The following is a 23213-nucleotide window of genomic DNA, read 5'->3' as shown; positions in this document are numbered from 1 at the left end:
ATCCTGTAGACCAAATGATCATTCGAGTGATCAAGAAAATAATCAGTAGACTAATCAATAATGAAAATAATAAATTAAATTAATTTTATGTTCATAATACAGTCTTGTCCACACTTAATTTAATTAGTTTAATTTATTATAGTTCCATTAAAAATATATATATTTTTATATAGGCTGCATTTTTATAAAATTATATTTTTATCTAAATTTTGTATATTTTTGTTTACTGTTGGTAGTGATTGTATTTTAATTTTCAGTGAAGTTTACTGTTAAAAATGTACAGTTAAATGTTTTTTTTGGTGTTGTATTTTGATAAGCACTAAAGATACCTAAATGTATGTGTACAACAACTGAAAAAGTTGAGCTTTTCATGTGTCCCCTTTAACTCACAAATATAAAAACAAATCCAGTATGAATTGGATTCTACTGTTAATTAGCTTTTTGTGATTTTAATATCTGTTTTTCTTAAAAAGCACTCCAGTAGCTTCCCAGTTAAACACAACTTGACCCACTCCCGTCGGGTTAAAGGCTTATTGTGGTGCAGTATGTCGACTAAGCCGAATGTTTCTCTGCCGCCAGGAAACTCTGCTTAAGCTGGACTTGGACGGTGAATGAAGAAGGTGCGACACAGATGGCGAGCTAACTGGGCTTCACCTGATGCTGTTTCCACCCCTGCAGTGACCTCAGGGCTGACAGGATGACATGACAACACACCCAGCTCATCACCCTGTCGTGTCCCAACTCCCTCTGCAGGGTAGAATCACTCGAGAAATGACCCGGTGGTAGATATCAGAGTTCAGATGTGGGGAAAGGCGTTCAAACAGTTACTTCTGATCTGAAGAAGTGTTACTTTCAGCCCTCGTGCCCCCCTCCAGAATTTCTCTTTGTTGTTCATTATGATGTTTTTTTTATATTCTGTTGAACAAACATTTTTTGTGCTTTGAATAGCAGCACGGATGAACTCGTATATTTTGCCGTATTTTTCGAACCCTGTTATGAACCTTTTTTGCTCAGCAGGTTACCAGTTACGTTACAACTGTAGGTCAGTGGAAATGTGACCTGTACGAAACAATTAGTTTATCAATCGCTTAGTCAATCGGCAGAAAATTAATCAGCGACTATTGATAATTGATTTATCATTTAAGTTAAAATGCCAAACATCTGCTGGTTCCAGTTTCTGCTTTTCTTTTTCTTCTATGACAGTAAACTAAATATATTTTGGTTTCTGGATTGTTGATCAGACAAAAGAAGCAACTGGGACACTTTTCATTTTTCAGTATTTTCTGAGATTATACAGACCAAACGGTTAATCGATTGATTGAAGATAAATCTTAGGTGCAGTGCTACTGTAGATTTTTATTTTATTGTCTAGTTGCACTTTATCTCTCAACGTTTCTTCTTACTGCAATCCAAACCATTCTTTTGCAATATTATAGATGTTTTTTACTTTCCAAAATAATGTAACTAAAAACTGGCGTTCCAGTGGTTTGTTCTTGGCCTTCAGGAGTTTCACACTCTTGGGTTTGTCAGTAAAAGAAATGCACTATTGCATTGTGAATGTATGCTTTGTTCAATGAACACTCTAATCAGATAGTTCATTTGGAAAATTATGCTTATTCACTTCCTTGCCAAGAGTTGGATGAGAAGATTGATACCACTCTGTAACAATGTTCTCATCTAACTCCCTGTGATAAAGCAAATAAGTGTATTTCCCAAGATGTTTATATATTCCTTTAAAGCTTCCACAACTGGGGCAACATTTTGACCCAAAAATCAGATTTTTCCTGATGGGACCTACTGGTGACGTTACAGGAAAAATCAGTGGATCACCAAAGTCAGTAGGATTAAGTCCTCTGACAACCATAAATGTCTGTACAAAATGTAATGGTGATCAAAGAAATAGTTGTTGAGAAATCCAGCTTATTACACTGTTGTCAGGCTATTAAATAGGCGTTAGCAGTCGCTATAAGCACCATAGATGTGGGTCAATAAGGGCCTACTCCACCCACTAGTAGGTTTTAGCATCCATTCACATGGTAGATCATCGACAGAAGGTATAAAAGAACACAACAGCGACCTCTACCTTTAACTGTAGTAATGATGACAGAAGCGGAAGTCAGACGCTGTAGTATAGACAGCATGAAACTCTAAGAGGTGGAGGTCGGGGACGATCGATGGGACATGAAACGCATGGTTTTCACCCAGGAGACTGGAGTTCACATTCTGTGTGAAAGCAACAACGTGTATCTGTCTTTGTGTTCGTAGTCATTTTAAGCCAAAACACAATGTTTTCCCTAAACTTAACCAGGGTTTTTTGCCTAAACCTAAAGTAGTTGTAGTTTTGTTGCCTAAACCTAAAGAAGCCTTTTTGTTTGTGTTCAAAACATAACATTCAGTTTTACGTGTTGGAACGTGTTGCTTTAAAGTTTCACTTTCACTTTTACAAAGCAGTTGGTGTAGTAGGCCCCTCTTGACCCACATCTATGGTGCTTAGAACTACCGATAACGCCTATGGTCTGATAACAGTCAAATCGGGTGCGAAATCTGAGTCTGGACCAAAGAGGTGGACGGACAGACCGACATATCCGTCCCGAGATGGTCAAAACAACAAGCCTTTGATCCGACCAGTTAAGTTTTGGGAGCTTTAATTCAGCGTGCAGTTACTCCCCATCCCGTACCTTGGATATATAGGACAGGATGTGCGCACAACTACCTGTAACATGTAATGTATCATCAAATGTTCAAAAGCTGGCTGTGATGATTAATGCAGCATTGATCTACCAATTCAGTGTCTTTTTGCAGTCTAAAAGTTCATTTAAAGTGGCCTTTTAAAGTTCAATCGATAGATCAATGCAGTAGGTTTGATTCTTACTCGGGATGCACCGATCCGACTTGGATGTTTCTAATGACTGAATATTTCAATGTGTCCAGATACCGATATCTGCGCTTTGGGTATCGGCCAATACCGAGTACCGATACCAGTGTTTAATTCATAATCTGTATGTCTCATTGTGTGGAAGTGACTGGGATCATTCTTTTATGTGTATGACAACATCAGGCTGGACTTAAACATCGTTTTCCTAACTTTGTAAAACAGAATGTAACAAAAAAATACATAGATATACTGTAAATTTAGTGAATTATTTATCATTAAAAAAATAAACCCTACACCAGGAACTAGGTGAGAAAACTTCAAAAATAACAGTTCAAGTGTAAACCTTTTTTTAAATGCAGCAACAAATTGGTGAAAACTTCAACAGGAATTAAAATCCAGTATATAATGTTTATTATATATAAACATAGAATTGAATTTAATAGATGGCCCCATTGTCAACGATGCCTGATTTGAGTCGGTATCAGCCTGATATCCGGTATCGGTATCTGTGCATTCTTAATTCTCACAGGAGACATCACATCTGCAATAAACACATCTGGAATTTTGGCATTGTAGTAACATCCTTTGGATAAAATCATCCAACAAATAACAATAAGGTACGCCTTGTTACTCACACTTTTTACTGAATACTAAACTAAGACTGTTTTTTGGCTCCATCAGACAAGAAGAAAATGCCCCAAAAAAAATTTGATTTATCCTCCTTTTTTTTTGTCTTTGAATGTTGGAAGAAATGAGATGCTGCTGCAATGGGACTCTATGTGTTTTGTTTTGTGAAATATCTCCTGGAGGTTTAGATTTGCTCTTGTGCACAGAGCCTGGTGTTGGAGTGAATGTTTGGTTGATCGACCTGCCTTGTTTGAATTTTCTTTTTGTGTTATTTTAGTCTCAAAGAAACACGCAAGTCTGTTGGACCGATATAAATCCATCAGCATTAATCGAGAGACTGTTCTGTAAGTGTGCTCAAACTGCTGAGTTGTGTGGTTGGTATTTATTTTTAAGGAAGGGTTTTATTTATTTTTGAGCCGTGGTGTCGTACTGTGTTTGCACCATGGATAAACTGTTAAATGCTGTAAATGAATCAAATAAAGTATTTTATGTTTTTTCCTACATATTTGCCTATTAATCATTGTTACACATTGAGTCCTCTCTCTTCCGCCTCTGAGACTATAAAATCTCAGTGCGTCACATTGAAACAACAGTCTGTAGTTGATTAACCACTGTGCAAATGTAATTTACTACCTGAATGACTAAGCCAACGCAGTACATTGTAAGCCTCAGCACCAGGAAACAATCTGGATCTTTATCCGTTTTTTTTAATCTTCATTTCTAAAACTTAATCGTGTAGCGGATTGTCTTTGATTAATCACAGTGAGCGATTCAACAGAAGACACAATCGGCGAACGTCGTGATAAAAAGAATCAATCATCAAACACTGTTTTCTGTTCTTTTCTGTTGTCAAAGAGTAAATAAGAGCAAATGTTAAGTATAAGATAACAATAAAATCAAAATCATGTCAACCCTTTTACTTTAAGGCCCCTATTTAGCATTCGTAATCTGAATCTAAGCATTTAATTAATGGGTTATAACATACTTTATGACACGGCATTGTTGAATACTCAATTCTGATTGGTCAATCACAGCATTATACGGTCTGTTATTTCTTTAAAGCAGACCGTTGCTATGCATAACAGACTGTTGCTATGGACGCAGTTCTGATCTCGGAGTCTGGAGGACCATTTTTGTGTCAAATTATTGATTTCTTAATTAAGTAGCCGTGTAATAAGCGGGAGAATCTACAGAGAGACGGTCATTGTTGCGAAATAAACCCTGTTATCAACATGACAACAAATTGAATTTCCTGTTATGTAGCATCTTATCTTGACACTTTCAGTATGCAGAGAAGAATTTGTAGACCAACACATTAATGTTCTGTTTCCTGGAGCAGTGTTGTCACCACTTTAGACTGAAGGCAGAGTGCATTAGTGCAAGTCAGGAAATGGAGCATGTAGTTTTATTGCATCCTTTTTCCATCCTCAAGTTTCAGGTGAAATGTGTAGATCGCAAAAAGTGTTGTAAAATGATGCTATCGTCACCACTATCTTGATAATGATAATGATTCTTATTAAGCCTGAGAGATTTGAAAGCTGTCCAAACAGGTCGGAGGTATCACCTTTATCGGTTCTCTTTCTTTTGATCTGCTGGCTTTGGATTCTGTACAGACTGTGTTAATTGTGTGGTTCGAGATGATAGAAAGGCAACAGTAACTCAAATAACCACTCGTTACAACCAAGGTATGCAGAATACCATCTCTGCACGCACAACACGTCGAACCTTGAAGCAGATGGGCTACAGCAGCAGAAGACCACCCGGTACTAGCACCGGCCACTTTATTAGGTATACCTTGTACCTAATAAAGTGGCCGGTGAGTGAATATACGAGGCTCATATAAACCCCAATAAACATGACCCTGAGTCATCTAATAATAATCAATGCACCATGTAAAGGTCATTCAGAGCATGGTGCTAGAATCAAGTCTAATAAACCTGCTAAATAAATGACACATAAATGTTATAATCTACTTTATATGTGCTGATAACAATGGATGGCAATGTCAGTCAGTCGGTGCATGGGTCCAGACTGAAATATCTCAACAACTATTGTGCATTTTTAATTTGCCCAATACTTTGTTTAATGAGCAAATACCTAAGATATTGAAGGTTTACAGGCATTTGTCTCCACCACACCTATAAAACTGAACAATGCTGGAAAAAAATGGTCCATAGTTGAACCTAATTGCCAACACCTGCTGTATGTAGATATACAGACATATGATATTTTACATTTCAAAATAAATTCCACTTTATGGAAACCATGAAGCAACCATCAGATGTTTTCTTTTCTTTCTTTTTTTGCGAGCGTAAGCAGTTCATGCTTCCCCTTTTAACAAGACTAAAACTATTAATTTAGAATCATTTCTCATGAGTTCAGACTTATGAGAGTAGAAAGAGGAAATGAAAGAAGGGAAGAAAATGTTATTTGAAAAGAGCAGTAAGAAGAAAACAGCCAACACAACAACATAAAGCCTTACCTGGCCCTTTGTCTCGTCACTTTAAAATCCTTAAATCAACTTTGTTTCCTAATCCCACCTCCCCCCTATATTTGCAACCTCTTGAGGAAACTTGGAAGGGCACCAATGAGATTAAATGGATGAAATCCTTTGCTACTCGCACTTGATCTCCTAGTCTGATGAACCAAATTTGTTGTCTGCACAGTAACTGTCGGAGAGGGGAATCTCTTCCTCTCTCCCTGACTCTCTGGACTGCGATTTCAGCCACAACTAGAAAAAAACAGGAAAAGCTGCTATTCACTGGGATATCAGTTCCTGCAGGACGTTATACAATCTGATGACTCAGCGAAATACCATGTGTTGCTAGAATCACTTTCTTGGAGTGTTTCCTGTTATGCTTTTTTTCTCTTTCTGCTGTTTCCCCGGCTTCCTGCCTTGAACGACAGTCACCATGATTTCGGAGAATGCTAAGCTGCAGAGATGTTTGCAAAACCGCCGCTCGACTATCAACTGTCTGTCGAAGGGTGTAGAGGACAACAAAACATTTCCATTTTCTCAGGAGAAAACAGTCAAAGCATGGACATCTCTGGATGATCTGGACAGTAAAGGCAGCAAAGCAGAGGAGAGACCCAAAGAGAAACAGAGCATTAGTGTTAATGTTGGGGGGAAAGTATTTCATATCCCCAAACAGTGTGCCGTTAAATATCCTCACACCCGGATAGGCTCGCTGGCCCTCTGCAGGGACCGAGCAAAACTCCTCAAGCTGTGCGACGACTACTCCATACGCAAGAACGAGTTCTTCTTTGACCGTGACCCTGCCTTCTTTCACCACATCTGCCATTTCTACACAAGTGGAGTGTTGTGGGTCATACGGGAAATGTGCCCCATCCACTTCGAGGAGGAGATCGCATACTGGGGCCTGAGCCTAAAGGACACCCAGCGCTGCTGCTGGATGATGTTCGAGGAGAAGTTGGACGAGGTGAAGGACTACCTAAAGGTGGAGAGGGAGCTGATGGCTGAGATAGAGGTAAAGTATGACAACGAGTGTTTCAAGGACATGATCTTTGGGAATATGCAGAGGACTCTGTGGGACATCGTGGAGAATCCGTACTCTTCAACTCTGGCGAAAGCTTTCTCCGTGCTCTCCAACCTTTTTGTGCTCTTCTCCATCGTCGCAATGAGTCTCAACGCTGTTGAGGAGCTTAAAACTTATAAAATCAACGGCAAAACGCACATGGAGTGGGTGGAGATCATCACCATTGTGTTCTTCACCTTTGAATATTTAATTCGCCTCGTCACTACTCCTAACATCACAATGTTTTTGAAGAGTGGACTCAACTTTGTGGACATGGTGGCGGTCATGCCTTATTTCATCCAGATCATCTTTTCAGTCTTGGCTGACGCTGAGGACGCAAATGCACAGAAAGACCTCAAGGCCATTTCCCAGGTCAGCAAGCTCAGCCACGTCCTCAAAGTCCTCAAGCATCTTTTGGATTTTGAAGCTGGCTCGACACTCCACCGGCATGAGAGCGTTTGGGTTCACCCTGCGGCAGTGTTACCAGCAGGCCTCTTGCATTCTCCTCTTCATTGCCATGGGAATCTTCACTTTCTCTGCTCTCCTTCACTCGGCCGAGAGGGAAACCGAGGGATCTCCTATCAGCAGTATCCCATATGCCTGGTGGTGGGCTGCAGTGAGTACTAGTAGCTGAATAACTTCACATTTTATCCTAATCCAAAAACATCTGCCCCTCATCTGTCTTCAACCTCTGCATACATGCTTTAGAGAACAAATATGTGATATAGTCTGCAATACTACCACTAAGGAAAGGAGACTTAGCGGTAATATTTATTTTTCCAACCTGCCACCACAGCAGCTTGTTTCACTGGTTACAATCTTTTATATCTCATTTTAGCTGCAGAAGTTATTTAGTTGAAAAGAAAACCTGCAGGCTCTTCCACAGAAAATGAATATTTGAACTTAAAAATTTACCTGTTTCTATAAATCGTCAGGCACAAAACTCTCAGAGACCAATTTATATATTCGAGTGAACTATGGTAGAAATGCTCTTTTTCAGGCCTTGCTCAAGAACACCTCGAGATTAAACTTACATTTAAAAAAAAAAATACCATTTATGTTACTATTTATGTTATTAACTAACTGTGCTTTTAACAAAAACTATACTCTAAATAGTGCCATATAACAAATGACAAAAACATGGTGTATTTCACAGTGCTGTTGCTTGTAGAGGTCGGTGTGTTTCCAACAAATTCAATTGACAGTGTTACTGAGTGGGAAGCCAGTTAGGGATCTGGGGCCTGTTTCACCAAATTTGCAACATGCAAACAGCGATTTGCAACATGAAATCAAATCTTCTTGGGTTCATTTTGACATTTTTACTAATTAAAACAAACTTGTGACTCGTGCGCGGGCACTGTGGGATAGCTGTCACTATGTGAGTGTAAGCAGTTCTTGCTAATTTCTTTTATGAAACATGCCCCAGGGCCTTGTTGCTGCTGCACTTGTGACTCCCTCTGTTTTGTTGGGGTGCCTCCATGGAGGGACGTAGGATATACGGAAGACAGCGTGAATCCCCACTGTAGGTCCTTGTCAAGTGTGTAGCAGTTAGTGACACCATGTGTCGTGGAGATAGTACATGTCTGTGGGGTTAGCAGTGAAGGACTGCAGTACAAGGGAAGTTTGGTCTCTAAAGATGGGCATACACTGCATGATTTTAGACCGTTTCTGCAATCATTATCAAAGATCTTTCGTTCAGAATGGAACAAGTGTACTTGATTTGATTCCCCCAATTAAGAATTGATGAAATCCTACAGTTACGCCAGTTTAGCAGCATTTTACCTGAAAAGTGTCGACGATATAAAGAAAAGAAATTCTCTCATCAGTTGGCAGAGCCTCTGTTGTTGGCCAACAGGGCCCTGTATTACCTTAAACTAGGGCTGTCAAAGGTCGTTTTAATGCCACTAATTTCTTTAACACATTAACGCAACTTGAGATTTTTAGGTTGTAGCGGGCTCAGTTTTAAAGCTAGAGTGAAGATACTGGTATCATGTAAAACTAGACAACCTAACAAATCCATTGGTACCAATCATGTCACACTAGCTTGTCGGGATATAATATTGTCCCAAACTTCAAAGGGATCCCTTGACCTCTGACCTCTGACCTCTGACCTCAAGATATGTGAATGAAAATGGGTTCTATGGGTACCCACGAGTCTCCCCTTTACAGACATACCCACTTTATGCAGTTTTGTGCAAGTCATAGTCAAGTAACACTGACTCTGATTTGAGCGTATTTGATTTGCTAAATGCAGTACCTGTGAGGGTTTCTGGACAATATTTGTCATTGTTTTGTGTTGTTAATTGATTTATAATAATAAATATATACATACATTTGCATAAAGCAGCATATTTGCCCACTCACATGTTGATAAGACTATTAAATACTTGACAAATCTCCATTTAAGGTACATTTTGAACAGATAAAAATGTTCGATTAATTTGCGATTAATTCAGATTAATTAATATCAAATTTAATTGCGATTAAATATTTTAATCGATTGACAGCCCTACCTTAAACTAATTAAATTCACTTTTAGCTCATTCTTCTTATCATCATGAAGACTCCTATTATAGTGAAGAAAATGTTAATGAAAACTGAATAACATGCGACTGTTTACTCTTCTCTTGTAAGTCAGCATCTCCACTGTGGGCTACGGGGATGTGGTTCCTGTAACTATTGTCGGCCGCATTGTGGCCTTTGGCTGCACCTCATTTGGTATCATCCTCAACGGCATGCCAATCTCTTTCCTCTTCAACAAGTTCTCTGATTACTATGCTAAGCTAAAAGCAGAGGAGTACAACACTAAGTCAGTGGAGCGGCGCCTTCAGCTTAAGAGGCGCCTCCGACGCAGAATGGACATGTGTTTTCATCACTCGGAGGAAGACAATAGTACAGACAGCCACTGTGATTGCCCACACTGAGTGAAACTTCAAATGATTATTTATGTGGGGGTATTAAGGGGAAACATGTTGCTTTGTAAACATGAAACTAACATGAGTGACAATGTGTTAGGTACAGATAAAATGATCTCACAGTAAATAAAACTACAAAGAGGATGTGGGTAAGCAGGAGAGGAAGAAGAAATGAAGCATAAGTTTGCAAAGTTTGCACAGCTGCAGTTGCAGCCTTTCACGCCTTTGCATTGACCACAGGTATGACTTCAATAATCAGACAGTTGAAAACCACAGAAGAAAATTTCTATTCAACTTGTACAACAACTTGTTATGGTGTGATTAAAAGAAGGTTGAGTGTCAGTAATAGGGCTTCAAATACACAATGACGTTGCACAAAAAGTTGCATCCACACTGAGTCTTAACTCGACTTGAACTTGAAACGTGCAAACTGTAAACGACGAGTGCCTGTTAATGAATAAACTCTTCACCAAAGTGAATGTTTCAAGTGTTTAAATGTCAAAACTGTAAACAGCTGTGTATGGTGTACCAGGTGATAAATATACACTCATGTTTCCTATCAATGTCATGTATGTTGAGCGATCACTCTCTGTCGTATGAACAATTAAAGCAGACTATTGACTTGATGAACTGTAAACACAACTGTCAGTGTGTGAAGAGTCTTCATTATTACACTGCAAAATCAGCAATACAGTTACTGATAACAGACAACCTGCTTTTGTTCTATTTTGTTTGTCCTCCTGGATTATAATAGGCTACTGAGCTGAGTTTACCAGTGAGATATTGTCTGATATATCATTTTCATCTCTGGATGTGTTCACGTTGCATGTGATCAGATATTGTATAAAAATCCAATGTGAACTGATAGTGTGAGTATTTGTAATACCAATGAGCCGGTACTGCTGCTGTATAATCAATGTACAATCAGGGCGGACCGTTTAGGGTGTGGTGGATTTTTGTCTTGGACACCTCCTCCCAATCTTTAATAACCTTGAAGTTTGGCCCAGCTGGTATCAGCTCAAACTTAAAGCGTATTAATCCATTTTTGGAGTTGACTTTATAGAGCTATATAAAAGAGCTTTTATCACGGTATACAGTGAATGAATCAGTTGTCATAATGTCATAAAGTGCCTTAGTTACTGTCCATATCAGGAGAGAAACACTGGGCAGAAAACACAAATCGTCATTTCATTAATCAACTAAATAGTCTTCAATTAAATCAAGTCATGAAAATCGAAGCAGCAGAACCAGAGATACAGCGGGTAAAATAAGTATTGAACACGTCACCATTTTTCCCAGTAAATATATTTCCAAAGGTGCTATTGACTAGTGATGTTACGTGCTGTGCCGAGGCTTCGGAGCGTGTGTCGAGTAATCCAGGAAGTTTCCTGCGATGCGTGTATCGAGGCTTGTATCGTTTTAGACCAATGACGTCATTGATGACATCCGAAGCCTCGCTGCCCGGCCGTACCGCCCACTGGTTCATGAAGTGTTTCAGATCTTCACTGGTTCAACCAATGCCGCTTTCCAGAAGTGACACAGAACACTAATATTAACCCTCCTGCAATTATTATATTATATTACACTCCACTACAATACAATTATTAATTTAGGATTGGTTTGCACACATAAGATGAATTACTCACAAAACAATTACAGTTTATTATACATGTATCTTATATACTCATAATATACTTACTAAATAGACATTTTATTAAATATGATATATATATATATATATATATATAAATTGATTACATGGTAATAGATTTTTTTTCATTGTTTATAGTCATTCCCAAAAGCCTTTACTGGCGCAAAATACAGTATATCACAGATCTGTGTTCCCAGTAGACCACAACCAGCACTGATCCCAGTAGAGCACTTACACACCAAAAACTGACAAACTGACAATAACCTGATATTTTCAGGTGGATTTTCATTTAATTCTCACTGTGCAATATCATTTTCCACTTGTGCAATTTTGTTAATAGTCTGTTTATTGTCAATACTGTATAGACTCCTATTTTTATACTTCCAATCTTTATACTTGGTTCATATTTTGTTACACTTTGTTTAGCTCTTTTTTACTGTGTTAGCTGATGCATCTTGTTTCTTGCACTATCCCCTTTGCTGCTGTACACTGCAAATGTCCCCACTGCGGGACTAATAAAGGAATATCTTATCTTATCACATGGTTAAGATCATATTTGTCTGTTTTACACTCTTTGACCACCAGGTGGTTTCGTGAGCACATGAAGCCTCGAGCAATGAACCCTTTTCCGAACCAATTTGCTGGAAAGCTTCAAAGCTTCATGAGGCTTCATCTCGCCATCACTACTATTGACATGAAATTTTCACCAGATGTTGGTAAGAACCACAGTGATCTATACATACAAAGAAACCAAAACAAATACGTTTAGAAATTAAGTTATGTGTAATAATGTGAAATGACACAGGGAAAAAGTATTGAACACACCAAGAAAGGGAGGTGCAAAAAGGCATGGAAAGCCGAGACAACAGCTGAAATCTATCAGTAATTAGAAAGCAATCCGGCCCCTTGTCAGTGCAAATTAATATCAGCTGGTTCAGTCCCAACTGATGGCCTATAAAAAGGTGTCTCATTACCAAGGTGTCACACAAGAAACATCTCATGATGGGTAAAAGCAAAGAGCTCTTTCAAGACCTTCGCAACCTTATTGTTGCAAAACATACTGATGACATTGGTTACAGATGCATTTCTTAACTTCTGAATGTTGCAGTGAGCACTGTTGGGGCTATAATCCGAAAGTGGAAAGAACATCATTTCACCATAAACTGGCCACAACCAGGTGCTTCTTGCAAGATTTCTGACAGAGGAGTGAAAAGAATTATCAGAAGAGTTGTCCAAGAGCCAAGGACCACTTGTGGAGAGCTTCAGAAAGACCTGGAATTAGCAGGTACAATTGTTTCAAAGAAATCAATAAGTAATGCACTCAACCACCATGGCCCGTATGCACGCTCACCACGCAAGACTACATTGCTGAAGAAAAAGCATGTTGAAGTTCGTTTAAAGTTTGCTGCACAACATTTGGACAAGCCTGTGAAATACTGGGAGAATATAGTCTTGTCAGATGAGAGCAAAATTGAACTCTTTGGATGCCATAATACACACCATGTTTGGAGGACAAATGGTACTGCACATCACCCTAAAAACACCATACCAACAGTGAAGTTTGGAGGTGGGAACATCATGGTGTGGGGCTGCTTTTCAGCATACGGTACTGGCAAACTTCACATAATTGAAGGCAGGATGAATGGAAAAATGTACCGGGACATTCTTGATCAAAATCTGCTGCCATCTACCAGGATGATGAAGATGAAACGAGGGTGGACGTTTCAGCAAGACAATGATCCCAAACACACAGCCAAGGAAACTCTCAATTGGTTTCAGAGAAAGAAAATAAAGCTGCTAAAATGGCCCAGCCAATCACCTGATTTGAATCCACTTGAAAATCTATGGAAAGAACTGAAGATCAGAGTTCATAGAAACCTTCAGGATTTGAAGACTGTTTGTGTGGAAGAATGGGCCAAAATCACACCTGAGCAATGCATACGACTAGTTTCTCCATACAGGAGGTGTCTTGAAGCTGTCATTACCAACAAAGGCTTTTGTACAAAGCATTAAATAAATATCAGTAAGCATGTTCAATACTTTTTCCCTGTGTCATTTCACACTATTACACATAACTTTATTTCTGAACTTATTTGTTTTGGTTCCTTTGTATGTATAGATTACTTGGGTTGTTACCAACATCTGGTGAAAATGTCATGTCAATAGCACCTTTGGAAATATATTTACTGAGAAAAATGGTGACGTGTTCAATACTTATTTTACCCAATGTATCTTGTTTTTTATTCCACACATTCTTCTTCCTTGTCCAAATCTAATGCCTACTTTACCCAAAATGCAACTTGGTCACGGACAGTTTTGATATTCAGGTGTATCTTGGCGGCTAATGTAGACTCGAGCCGCTAACCTCAATTTGAGATGGTGAACTCACTTCTAACACCCAGATTTTTTTTCATTTTCAAACTTGTAGACAAAACTTCCTGTGACCCCGTGCACCCTTTATGGAAGCATCTCCATTCAGGTTTCTGATTTAGTTTAATCTGTCACAATTTAGATCATTATCTAGGATTTGTGAAGTTAGACATCTCAAAGACCCAAATCAGCTGATCATCACTGTCTTGTCAGTACAGACAGTATGCTAAACAACAAAGTCACGAGTCACATAATCTTCCTTCCTTATTTAGTTTGCTCTGATGCTTTCATGTCTGACATCATCTAAAAAGATTCCACCCATTTTGAGAAATAAAAACAATTGAATAGGTAAATAATGAAACAAGCATAAACATATTAATACAATTACATATCGACATACATACGCATATACATCGGCACACAAGCATACAAATATGGATGGATATCTTTCAAATGTAGACCCCCCAATTGGATTTGCAAGATTTTTAAAACACTTGGCTAGATCTGCTTACCTACAAAAACAACCAGTAGCTGGATTAATTACTGTAAAATGTATGCTTATGTACAAAGTCTACACGCTACTGGGCCTACCTAATATATACTGTAGATAGGCTATATGCATAGACCTGAGTACAGGATGAATTGTGCACTATATTATACTTACTTCTGGTGCAAAGTTCAAAAGAGCAGCAGCAATATGTTTTGGGATGAAGTCAGTAAAATAGATGAGATTCTGCAGCCAGTGGCGATCCCATTGCTCCACAATCTGGGAGGCTCCTGACGGTGTATTAAATGAATAAAGTGTAAAATAGCCAATATATCTTGTTTGCTCCTTGTTACTGATGGAGAGTTCAATCATCCAATCCACCAAACAACTCAAAACAAGAGTCAATACCAACAGGACAATACACTGTTTACCATTGGCAGAGCATTTTTGCAAATTTTACTTGGGCGCTCCCCACATAATCAGCTGTGCTGCTCATCCCACAAATGCATGATCCTTACAAGTTGGACATCATTGTGAAGGTAAATAAACAGGCTTTCCAACGATTTAAAATACAATGCCAATTAGCATTGTAACAACAGAGAAATAATCCACCAAACACAAATTTCCAAACTTTTTTTTCCGAGTTTATATAATGTTAGGAAAGGGATAGTCTTGATATTTGCACCAGGTATTTGGTGCAATCAATGCAATAATGAGATCCCATAATAATCCCCAAAAATAATGAAAGTCAAAGGAATGAAGATTAGACAGCAGAGATCTGGATGGATGGATGGATGGATAGATGCATGGATAGATGGATGGATGGATAGATGGATGGATGGATAGATGCATGGATAGATGGATGGATGGATAGATGGATGCATGGATAGATGCATGGATGGATAGATGCATGGATAAATGGATGGATGGATAGATGGATGCATGGATAGATGCATGGATGGATAGATGGTTGGATAGATAGATGCATGGATAGATAGATGCATGGATAGATAGATGCATGGATAGATAGATGCATGGATAGATGCATGGATAGATAGGTGCATGGATAGGTGGATGGATGGATGACGCTCCCCTGCAAGACTATCGCTGACGCAGCAGTAGCAGGCACCGCCCAGCAGGCAGACAGCAGAGAGCAGCCCGGAGCGCAGAGTCATGCCGCTGCACACTGGACTCATCAATAATCTGTGGAGCTACAGAGACGCACCAGAGGAACTATCTCTTTTTAACGGTAAATTGTCTACACTTAGTTAAATATACAAACCAATTTCATAGGCATAATGCTGTTTGTACTGTAGGCTGGCTGTAGATCCACTTCTCTGGGAGTTAAAAGACTGAAGAGTGAGTTTCCGTTTTGAGGTAACGGAAAATATTTCCGACAGCCAAATAACAATAACATTTCTAATTCCATCAAGGCTTAATCGTGTCATTCTCATTGCATCTAATTTGGATACTTGATTGAAAACGAACATAATGACAAATCAACCATCGGTTTGGAAAAAAAACAACAACGCCTCAGAAGTAGCTAATTTAAAATTAATGAAAGTGTTAATTAAATTAATTAAAGTGTTAGACTACTCAATAATACATCGTTAGGTATATTCCATTACAGGAGTTAAATGTCACCTGATCTTTCAAACTTCCTTTTTAATTAATGTGCTGCATGAAACTGTGTGCAATGTGTGACTAGACAAGATAATGTGCAATATCCTGATTACAGTGTTTTATATGTGTAGAAATGGTCGAATGCTTGTTCCCTTAAACCTGAAGAAGTATTTTATTATTACATTATATATCTGTATGGTTCATATAAAAAAATATGGGGTTTATGGAATCACACGATGTTCAGACTCTTTACTTAGCTAAAGTAAAAGTACCAATACAACGTGTAGAAATACTCAATTACATTTTAAATTTATTTAAATATTAATAAAGACTGCATATTTTTTTGTGTTATGTTACAGTTTTTCTCGATTGTTTACACACATTTTCTGAAAGCATGCCTCATACTCTCAGAACTCTACACACAAATCAAAAAAACACACACACAATGGGCAAAACCCCTCAATTCTCCTGCAAAATTAAACTTTACATTCAAAACAATGTTATTTCTTCTCAAAATGGTATTTTGTTTTCAAATGACACACACAAACCATCATATGAATAGACATTTATAAGAACCAGTTGAACACTGATGTGCTCAATGTAAAACACTATGATGAATGGAAAACACTTCTTCTCCATTCATCATAATGACTTAGGCCCTTTTTTTCTTCAGTGTTACACTTACTACAGACAGTACATACATAAGTGTGTTGTAAAATATTTTAGAATATTGTTTTTATACTCAGAACACACAAATACATGGTAACAAATATATTTTATTTTCCCCACAAAAACAATGTACACAGTGTACATCCCAACCAACACAAAGTTGCACATACAGTGGTCTACATACAAAACAACAGAAGAATTTACTGTATACAGTTACAGTAAAAAAAACTATGCTGCATCCTCTCTTCTGTTTCGGTCTGGCCACAGCACCTCATCCACATCACAAGCAATGTTTTCCCTGGCCAAGCAGCGGGGGAAATATCGCTTAGCATGTCGAATCCAGCCATGAAAAGCATCAACTGTTTGCTAATTGTAACACTGTGTGACAGGTGTTTGCCCATGTGATGAGTCAGTGTGCATAGTAGGGCAATTGACTTTAGAATTTTGAATGACAGTGTGTTCCTTGTGAAAACGAGATTTTCTTCATGAAAATTGTGCCAAATGCAGAGAATTGTGTGTAGTGTTCTGAAAAAAATGTGTTTTAGAACTGCAATTTGAGTGTAAAGCAGGAATTGTGCTTGTAGTTTAGCAGAATTGGTTCAGGGGGTTGGTGCATGAGTTACATGTTGTGGTCATTGTGTGTCAAGTACCAGTATTTGTGTGTAAACAATTGAGAAAAACTGTAAAATTCAATAAAAATATATATGGGGGGTGATACTCAATTACTAGTAAAATCATTCAAAAGCCTACTTACTGTAAGTGTAAGTACATACTTGAAAGTAAAAGTACTTGTTCTGCAGTAAAATGCCCCCTGTGACTGATATAGGCTGATTATTATAAATTGCACTATAGTGATTGTAAATACTGATGCATCAGTGTGTAAGCAGCATTTTACTGTAGCTGGTGGAGGTGGAGATAGAATAGAATAGAAAGCTTTATTGTCATTGTATTAAATACAACGAGATTCACAGTTGCCACTTCTGGTCAGTGCTTTAAAACTAAAATACTAAAAATACTTGACAAGACTAAACGAGGCAAATAAAACATATAACAGGTAAAACACACAAAGTTGTAAAGTAAATAAAATAGGTAAAGTAGATGTCATAAATAGATATAAACAGAAGTGTTACACTAATAGTATAAAATATAAAAATAGACTTTATACACAGTACAGGCAGTTTAGTCCAGTGGTTCTTATCCAAAGATAAGTTGTGACATGATTAGTGGAAGAAGAATAAAAACAAAGTCCTGCTTCACAAATCTGTTTTAATTGTTTGGACTTTTCTGTAATCTTTGCCTTTTTTTTTTAATATTTGATAATTTGAAATCTGACAGGGGGCTAAGAAACTTATATCTATTTTTTAAGTAACTAATATCTGCCAAATAAATGTAGTTGAGTAAAAAGTACAATATTTCCTTCTGAAATGTAGTGGAGTAGAAGTAAGCCTATAAATAATAATTCAAGTATCTCAAAGCTTTACTTTAGTACAGTTCTTAAAGCAGCAGTGCGTAGAATTGAAGCAGTTATTAACAGTTATGAGTTATTTTTTGTAAAACAGTCACTATATCCTGAGAGTAGGCACTCTTAAGCTCTCTTATTGACTATTAACCTGGATGAGGTAGATTTCAAGGCTTCATGCAGTTCGTCAGTTATGTATTTTCTGCTTGATTTCCTCATGTTGAGTAACAGGGTGAGGCTAGTGTTAAGTCTAGGCGTTTGACATTTGACATGTTTGGTTGGGCATGTCCTTATTTTCCCCCACGTTTCTCTGAATGAGTATTTAGTTTTTTCTGATGCTTTCATGTCTGACATCATCTATATGTCAAAGATTCCACCCATTTTGAGGAGACATGACGGCATTTGATGTGTTGCCGCCCCATATACACTACTGTAATAGTACAGCATGTGAGGATTCTGCAGGCAAATGCCAAGCCACCTCATGTCTGCTCGGTCCTGTTGGTCTCTGCTTGTTATTCAGAGAAGTGAGATGAAATGTGTGAAAGCTTTCAATTATGGGCGTTCATCCTCTTTGTGCCTCATGCTCTGAGACTAAGCCCAAAAAGTAAAACTGTTGTCTCATTAGTCCAGAACAACTTCTTTCAGTTCTCAAACATCCAGCTCTAATGTTTTTGGCACAGGAATATCTCTTCCTCTGATTCTGTATTTTGCTTTGATGCATTGTTTTCCAGAGAGGCAGGTCAATACTCAGCTTCTCAGTAAATACTCAAGTAAAGTACAAGTATCTCAAAGCTTTACTTTAATACAGTTCTTAAAGCAGCAGTGCGTAGAATTGAAGCAGTTATTAACAGTTATGAGTTATTTTTATATGGCAGTCACTATATCCTGACAGCAGTGCATGAGACAGGTTATCTGAAAAAAAATCATGTGTATAATTCCACGGTCTATATTTCTTGCCTCCTACCTCCGACCAAAAAAACTTTGGGATAAATTTAAAACCACCTCCAGACTATCTGTTGCATCTCCAGTAAATCCTCTGTTGGTTGAAATGATGCTCCACTCATCTGTGGATGTAATGCTCATTTTAGAGCAGTGTTGCAACATACTGACTTCAGGAACAGACTACCAAAGTACTCTGGTGTGTGCTAACTTTAACGTTAATGTTTAAACAGGTGCTTTCTAAAGTTAACTGTGGAGTTGGATGTTTGAGTTGGAGTGCAGGGTGCACATCTGGGTCTGTTTAGCATGATAATACATGTTTCTTCACCAGCTGCTGGTTTACTTTGCACTGAGCAGGTAGTGTACAAATCTATGAGATTATGGCTCCCCACAATTGTTTCTGTTAAATTGATGTAGTGTAACTGTGGCTACAATGCATGCAGGTGTGATATCCTTAACCTTAATTTACTTAAGCAATTAATAACTGATTATAAGTTGTTTTATGCCATACTGAGATGTTTTGATAAGAAAACTGTGTTTTTTTTGTCACTGCAGAGCTTCAAGGATGAGAAACATCAAGGCAAAAACTTTCTTGCTGGTGGGAGCTCTTGGTCTGTTGGTCCTCCATCTCTGTAAAGATTTTATTGACCACAAAACCATCCGCCCTAACATAGATGGGAAAGAGGATGGTATACAAATAAGGCAACTCACCACAAATAACTCCTACATATACTCCTGGCCAAAATGTCAACGAAATATGTCTGCTGCCAACATCACAGGCTTCAGCTCTCTTTCTGGTGATATCCAAGACTTTCTCTATTATCAACACTGTCGCCATTTCCCCATGCTACTGGACCTTCCTGACAAATGTGGAGGAGCCGATAAATCTGCAGAAGTCTTCCTTCTGCTGGTCATTAAAAGCTCCCCTGTGAACTACGACCGCCGAGAAGTGCTGCGTAAAACCTGGGCTAAAGAGAGGTTACACAATGGTGTGTGGATCCGAAGGATCTTCCTCTCAGGAACGATGGATACTGGTTTTGAGAAAGAGAGACTGAATAAACTACTTGAAGTGGAGCAGCGAGAGTACAATGACATCATCCAATGGGACTTCAATGAAAGATTCTACAACCTCACCTTGAAGCAGATACTGTTCCTGGAATGGATGGAAAGAAACTGTCCAAACGCTCGCTTCCTGCTAAATGGTGATGATGACGTCTTTGCTAACACAGAAAACATGGTTGAGTATCTCCAAGGCCTCAAGGACAACAATGGAAGCAAGCACCTCTTTACTGGCCATCTGATCCAGAATGTGGGGCCCATTAGATCATCAGGGAGCAAGTATTTTATCCCAGTTCAGGTCCAGGAGTCAGACTCATATCCCCCCTACTGTGGTGGTGGGGGCTTCCTCCTGTCTGGCTATACAGCTTTAGTCATATACAAGATGTCCAAGTCCATTACCATTCTCCCCATTGATGATGTTTACATGGGAATGTGTCTGGCTAAAGCAGGACTAGGTCCTGCTTCTCATATGGGTGTAAAGACGGCAGGACTGTACATCCCCTCAAAGAAACTTGATGCATACGATCCTTGCTATTATAAAGAAGTTTTACTGGTACACAGATTCCTTCCAGCTCACTTGTACCTCATGTGGCACAGAATACACGATCCCAATCTGAAATGTGGTCTCTCCAAGATTCTTTAGCAGCACCAAACTATAACTTAAAGGTGGTGACGGGGCTTGTTGACACTTTGTTTCCTGCACCTGCTCTGAGGTTGTGAGTGCAGTTAGGACCTTCTTCATGACATCATGAGAAAAGGTTTGAACTGTTTTTCTACCACTGTTCAGCAACTTTTTTTTTCTTCATCTCATCAATGTGGGCGAGCAGTCAGCCTGATTCAAATGAGCATGGCAGTAGTGTTTTTCCCCCCCACATACTGAGAAAGGTGATCAGCTTTCACTGGAATGAAAAATTGGAATGCAAAACTTGCTCTGCATCAGGTTTCATTGTCGGCTACACGTCAGCTGAGTGATACATTAACAAATGATTCCCGTATGCAACTGTTATTTTATGGCTGATGTGTTATAAAATGATTGCCTGCATAACCATCCAGCAGACATGGAGCATTATTAGCATATTTATGGCCCCTGACAAAGTGTAATATTCACTGGTCTTGACTTTACTGGTTGAAGTCCATCGACTGCTGAGAAAAAAATATCTTGGCCTTTGTAGCTCACAAAATGAAACACTTTTCTTTACCAGTTTGTCTAATCTCTGTTGCTGTGAAGGCACCATACACAAACTTACTGTTGGAAACAGGGTTGATGAGAGCTGTGAGATCCAACCATACTGTAAATTTGCAGGCCATAAAATGCAAAACAAAAACAACAACCAAATTAAATTCAAAGCTTCTCAGAGCTGCTGGGATGGGTGAATATACGAGCATGTCTCACTTTACATGGGGTCATGAGGTAGACTGTGGAGTCCACAATCTTGCAAAAGGATCATTGAAAAAATCCTCAGGTTTTCTTAAGACGATTGATGTAATGCTACATCATCAGTTTACAGTTTTCTTCTATTTAAAGATTTGTTTTCAGTATGTGCCAGTGTATTTGTGTTCAGAAAGAGATTAATGTATGTTTTTGTGCCTTACATCTGTGCTTCTCAACCAGAAACAACTGTTAGAATCGCAAAAAGATGTTTTGGAGGGGAAAAAAACATTGATATGTTGAATATATACAGAAATGTCCAAATTTATTTTATTTTCATGCTGCTAAGGAGAGGTTATACTGTATGTTGTGATATTTTATCATGAATGGCTTTGAGGTGAAATTGTGTACTGCATATATCAAACATGTATTTAATACAAACTAAATCAAAATATTGGTGTCCGTATCATGTTCTTAGACTTTTTTCAGGACATTGCTGATGTGTACATATGTATTTACATACAGTATGTATTTACTCATATATGCGATAGCTCTGTAAACAGCTTTTTGTATTTTTTTCAAATATATTTAAATGATATGTTTGTACCACTGTAAATGAGCATGTGTTCAATAAAGAAAGCATATAAAAATGATACTGTCACGGCACACTATCTCCCTATTGGCTGGGGGTGGGTTTACCAAGCCGGACCGGTTTGAAACAGGGTTTGCCGGAGTGATTAAGAAACTTCTAGGAACAGGTGGGTGACTGGAGCTTTTGTTTCAAGTTACTGTCCGCGTGTTTAATGTCTAAAAATAAACTGTCAATGGAGCACCGAAAGAGTGACGGAGCACGGAACAAAGGGCAAAACAATCACAATATAATGTTTAGACAATTTACACACGAAACATGCGATTAAAAGCGTCAAAATAGGATGAATAAAATTATAGACAAATTACTTCATGACATAAGTTTAAAAGCAACTAAAAATACTATAAAAGCATACTAATCATAAAACCCTAGGGGAGAGCTAAAAGGAACAGGTGAGTTTTAAGATTAGATTTAAAAACAGAAATTGATCCTGAGGCCCTAGTTGTTCCTGGGAGCTGGTTCCATAGACGTGGCCCCAGCGACGAGAAGGCACGATCCCCCATGGTTGTCAACTTTGTCCGTGGCACGGTGAGGAGGTTCGAGTTGCCAGACCTGAGTGTCCTGGGTGAGGATTTAGGGGTGAGGAGCTCCTGCAGGTAGTTGAGACCGGTGAACACCAGGAGGAGTATATTGAAGATGATCCGTTGGTTTATTGGGAGCCAGTGAAGGGAGTGCAGGACTGGGGTGATGTGCTGTGATTTCTAAGTTCTGATAAGGACCCGGGCGGTACTGTTTTGGACATATTGTAATCTCTGGATAGTTTTGTTTGGGAGGCCTGCTAGGGGAGAGTTGCAATAGTCAATGTGTGAGCTGATGAAGGCGTGAACCAGTACAGGATGCATTGTGCACTATATTATACTTACTCCTAATTCTGGTGCAAAGTTCAAAAGAGCAGCAGCAATATGTTTTGGGATGAAGTCAGTAAAATATATAATGTTAGGAAAGGGGTAGTTGTGATATTTGCACCAGGTATTTGGTGCAATCA

General features: G+C 38.6%; 2 protein-coding genes and 1 pseudogene across 4 annotated transcripts in view; all 3 read left to right on the top strand.

Moving 5' to 3' along the window:
* Window positions 1-4005, top strand: part of LOC141767390 (low-density lipoprotein receptor-related protein 8-like) — a 29333-nt gene extending 25328 nt beyond the window's left edge. For both annotated transcript variants that reach the window (XM_074634641.1, XM_074634640.1), the window contains 2 exons: window positions 580-1669; window positions 1705-4005. In XM_074634641.1, coding sequence (XP_074490742.1) covers window positions 580-615 — 36 coding nt within the window. In that variant the 3' untranslated portion in view covers window positions 616-1669; window positions 1705-4005. The remainder of the gene's footprint in view (window positions 1-579; window positions 1670-1704) is intronic.
* A 1754-nt stretch (window positions 4006-5759) lies between these two features.
* LOC141767397 (potassium voltage-gated channel subfamily V member 2-like) lies at window positions 5760-10770 on the top strand (annotated as a pseudogene).
* Window positions 10771-15588: 4818 nt separating this feature from the next.
* On the top strand, window positions 15589-22031 carry LOC141767383 (N-acetyllactosaminide beta-1,3-N-acetylglucosaminyltransferase 3-like). 2 transcript variants are annotated; one of them, XM_074634627.1, is made up of 3 exons: window positions 15631-15710; window positions 15778-15838; window positions 19707-22031. In XM_074634627.1, exon 3 carries the CDS (start codon window positions 19717-19719, stop codon window positions 20851-20853), a length of 1137 nt encoding a protein of 378 aa, XP_074490728.1. In that variant the 5' UTR covers window positions 15631-15710; window positions 15778-15838; window positions 19707-19716; the 3' UTR covers window positions 20854-22031. The 2 variants fall into 2 exon arrangements, with proteins under 2 accessions (XP_074490727.1, XP_074490728.1); XM_074634626.1 differs by lacking the exon at window positions 15778-15838 and having other exon boundaries at window positions 15589-15710.
* Window positions 22032-23213: the final 1182 nt, after the last annotated feature.

Source organism: Sebastes fasciatus, chromosome 5 (assembly GCF_043250625.1).
Source record: "Sebastes fasciatus isolate fSebFas1 chromosome 5, fSebFas1.pri, whole genome shotgun sequence".
In the NCBI taxonomy this organism is placed as follows: domain Eukaryota; kingdom Metazoa; phylum Chordata; class Actinopteri; order Perciformes; family Sebastidae; genus Sebastes; species Sebastes fasciatus.
The sequence above is the reverse complement of the archived record's forward strand: the minus strand, read 5'-3'. Positions and strand labels throughout refer to the sequence as shown.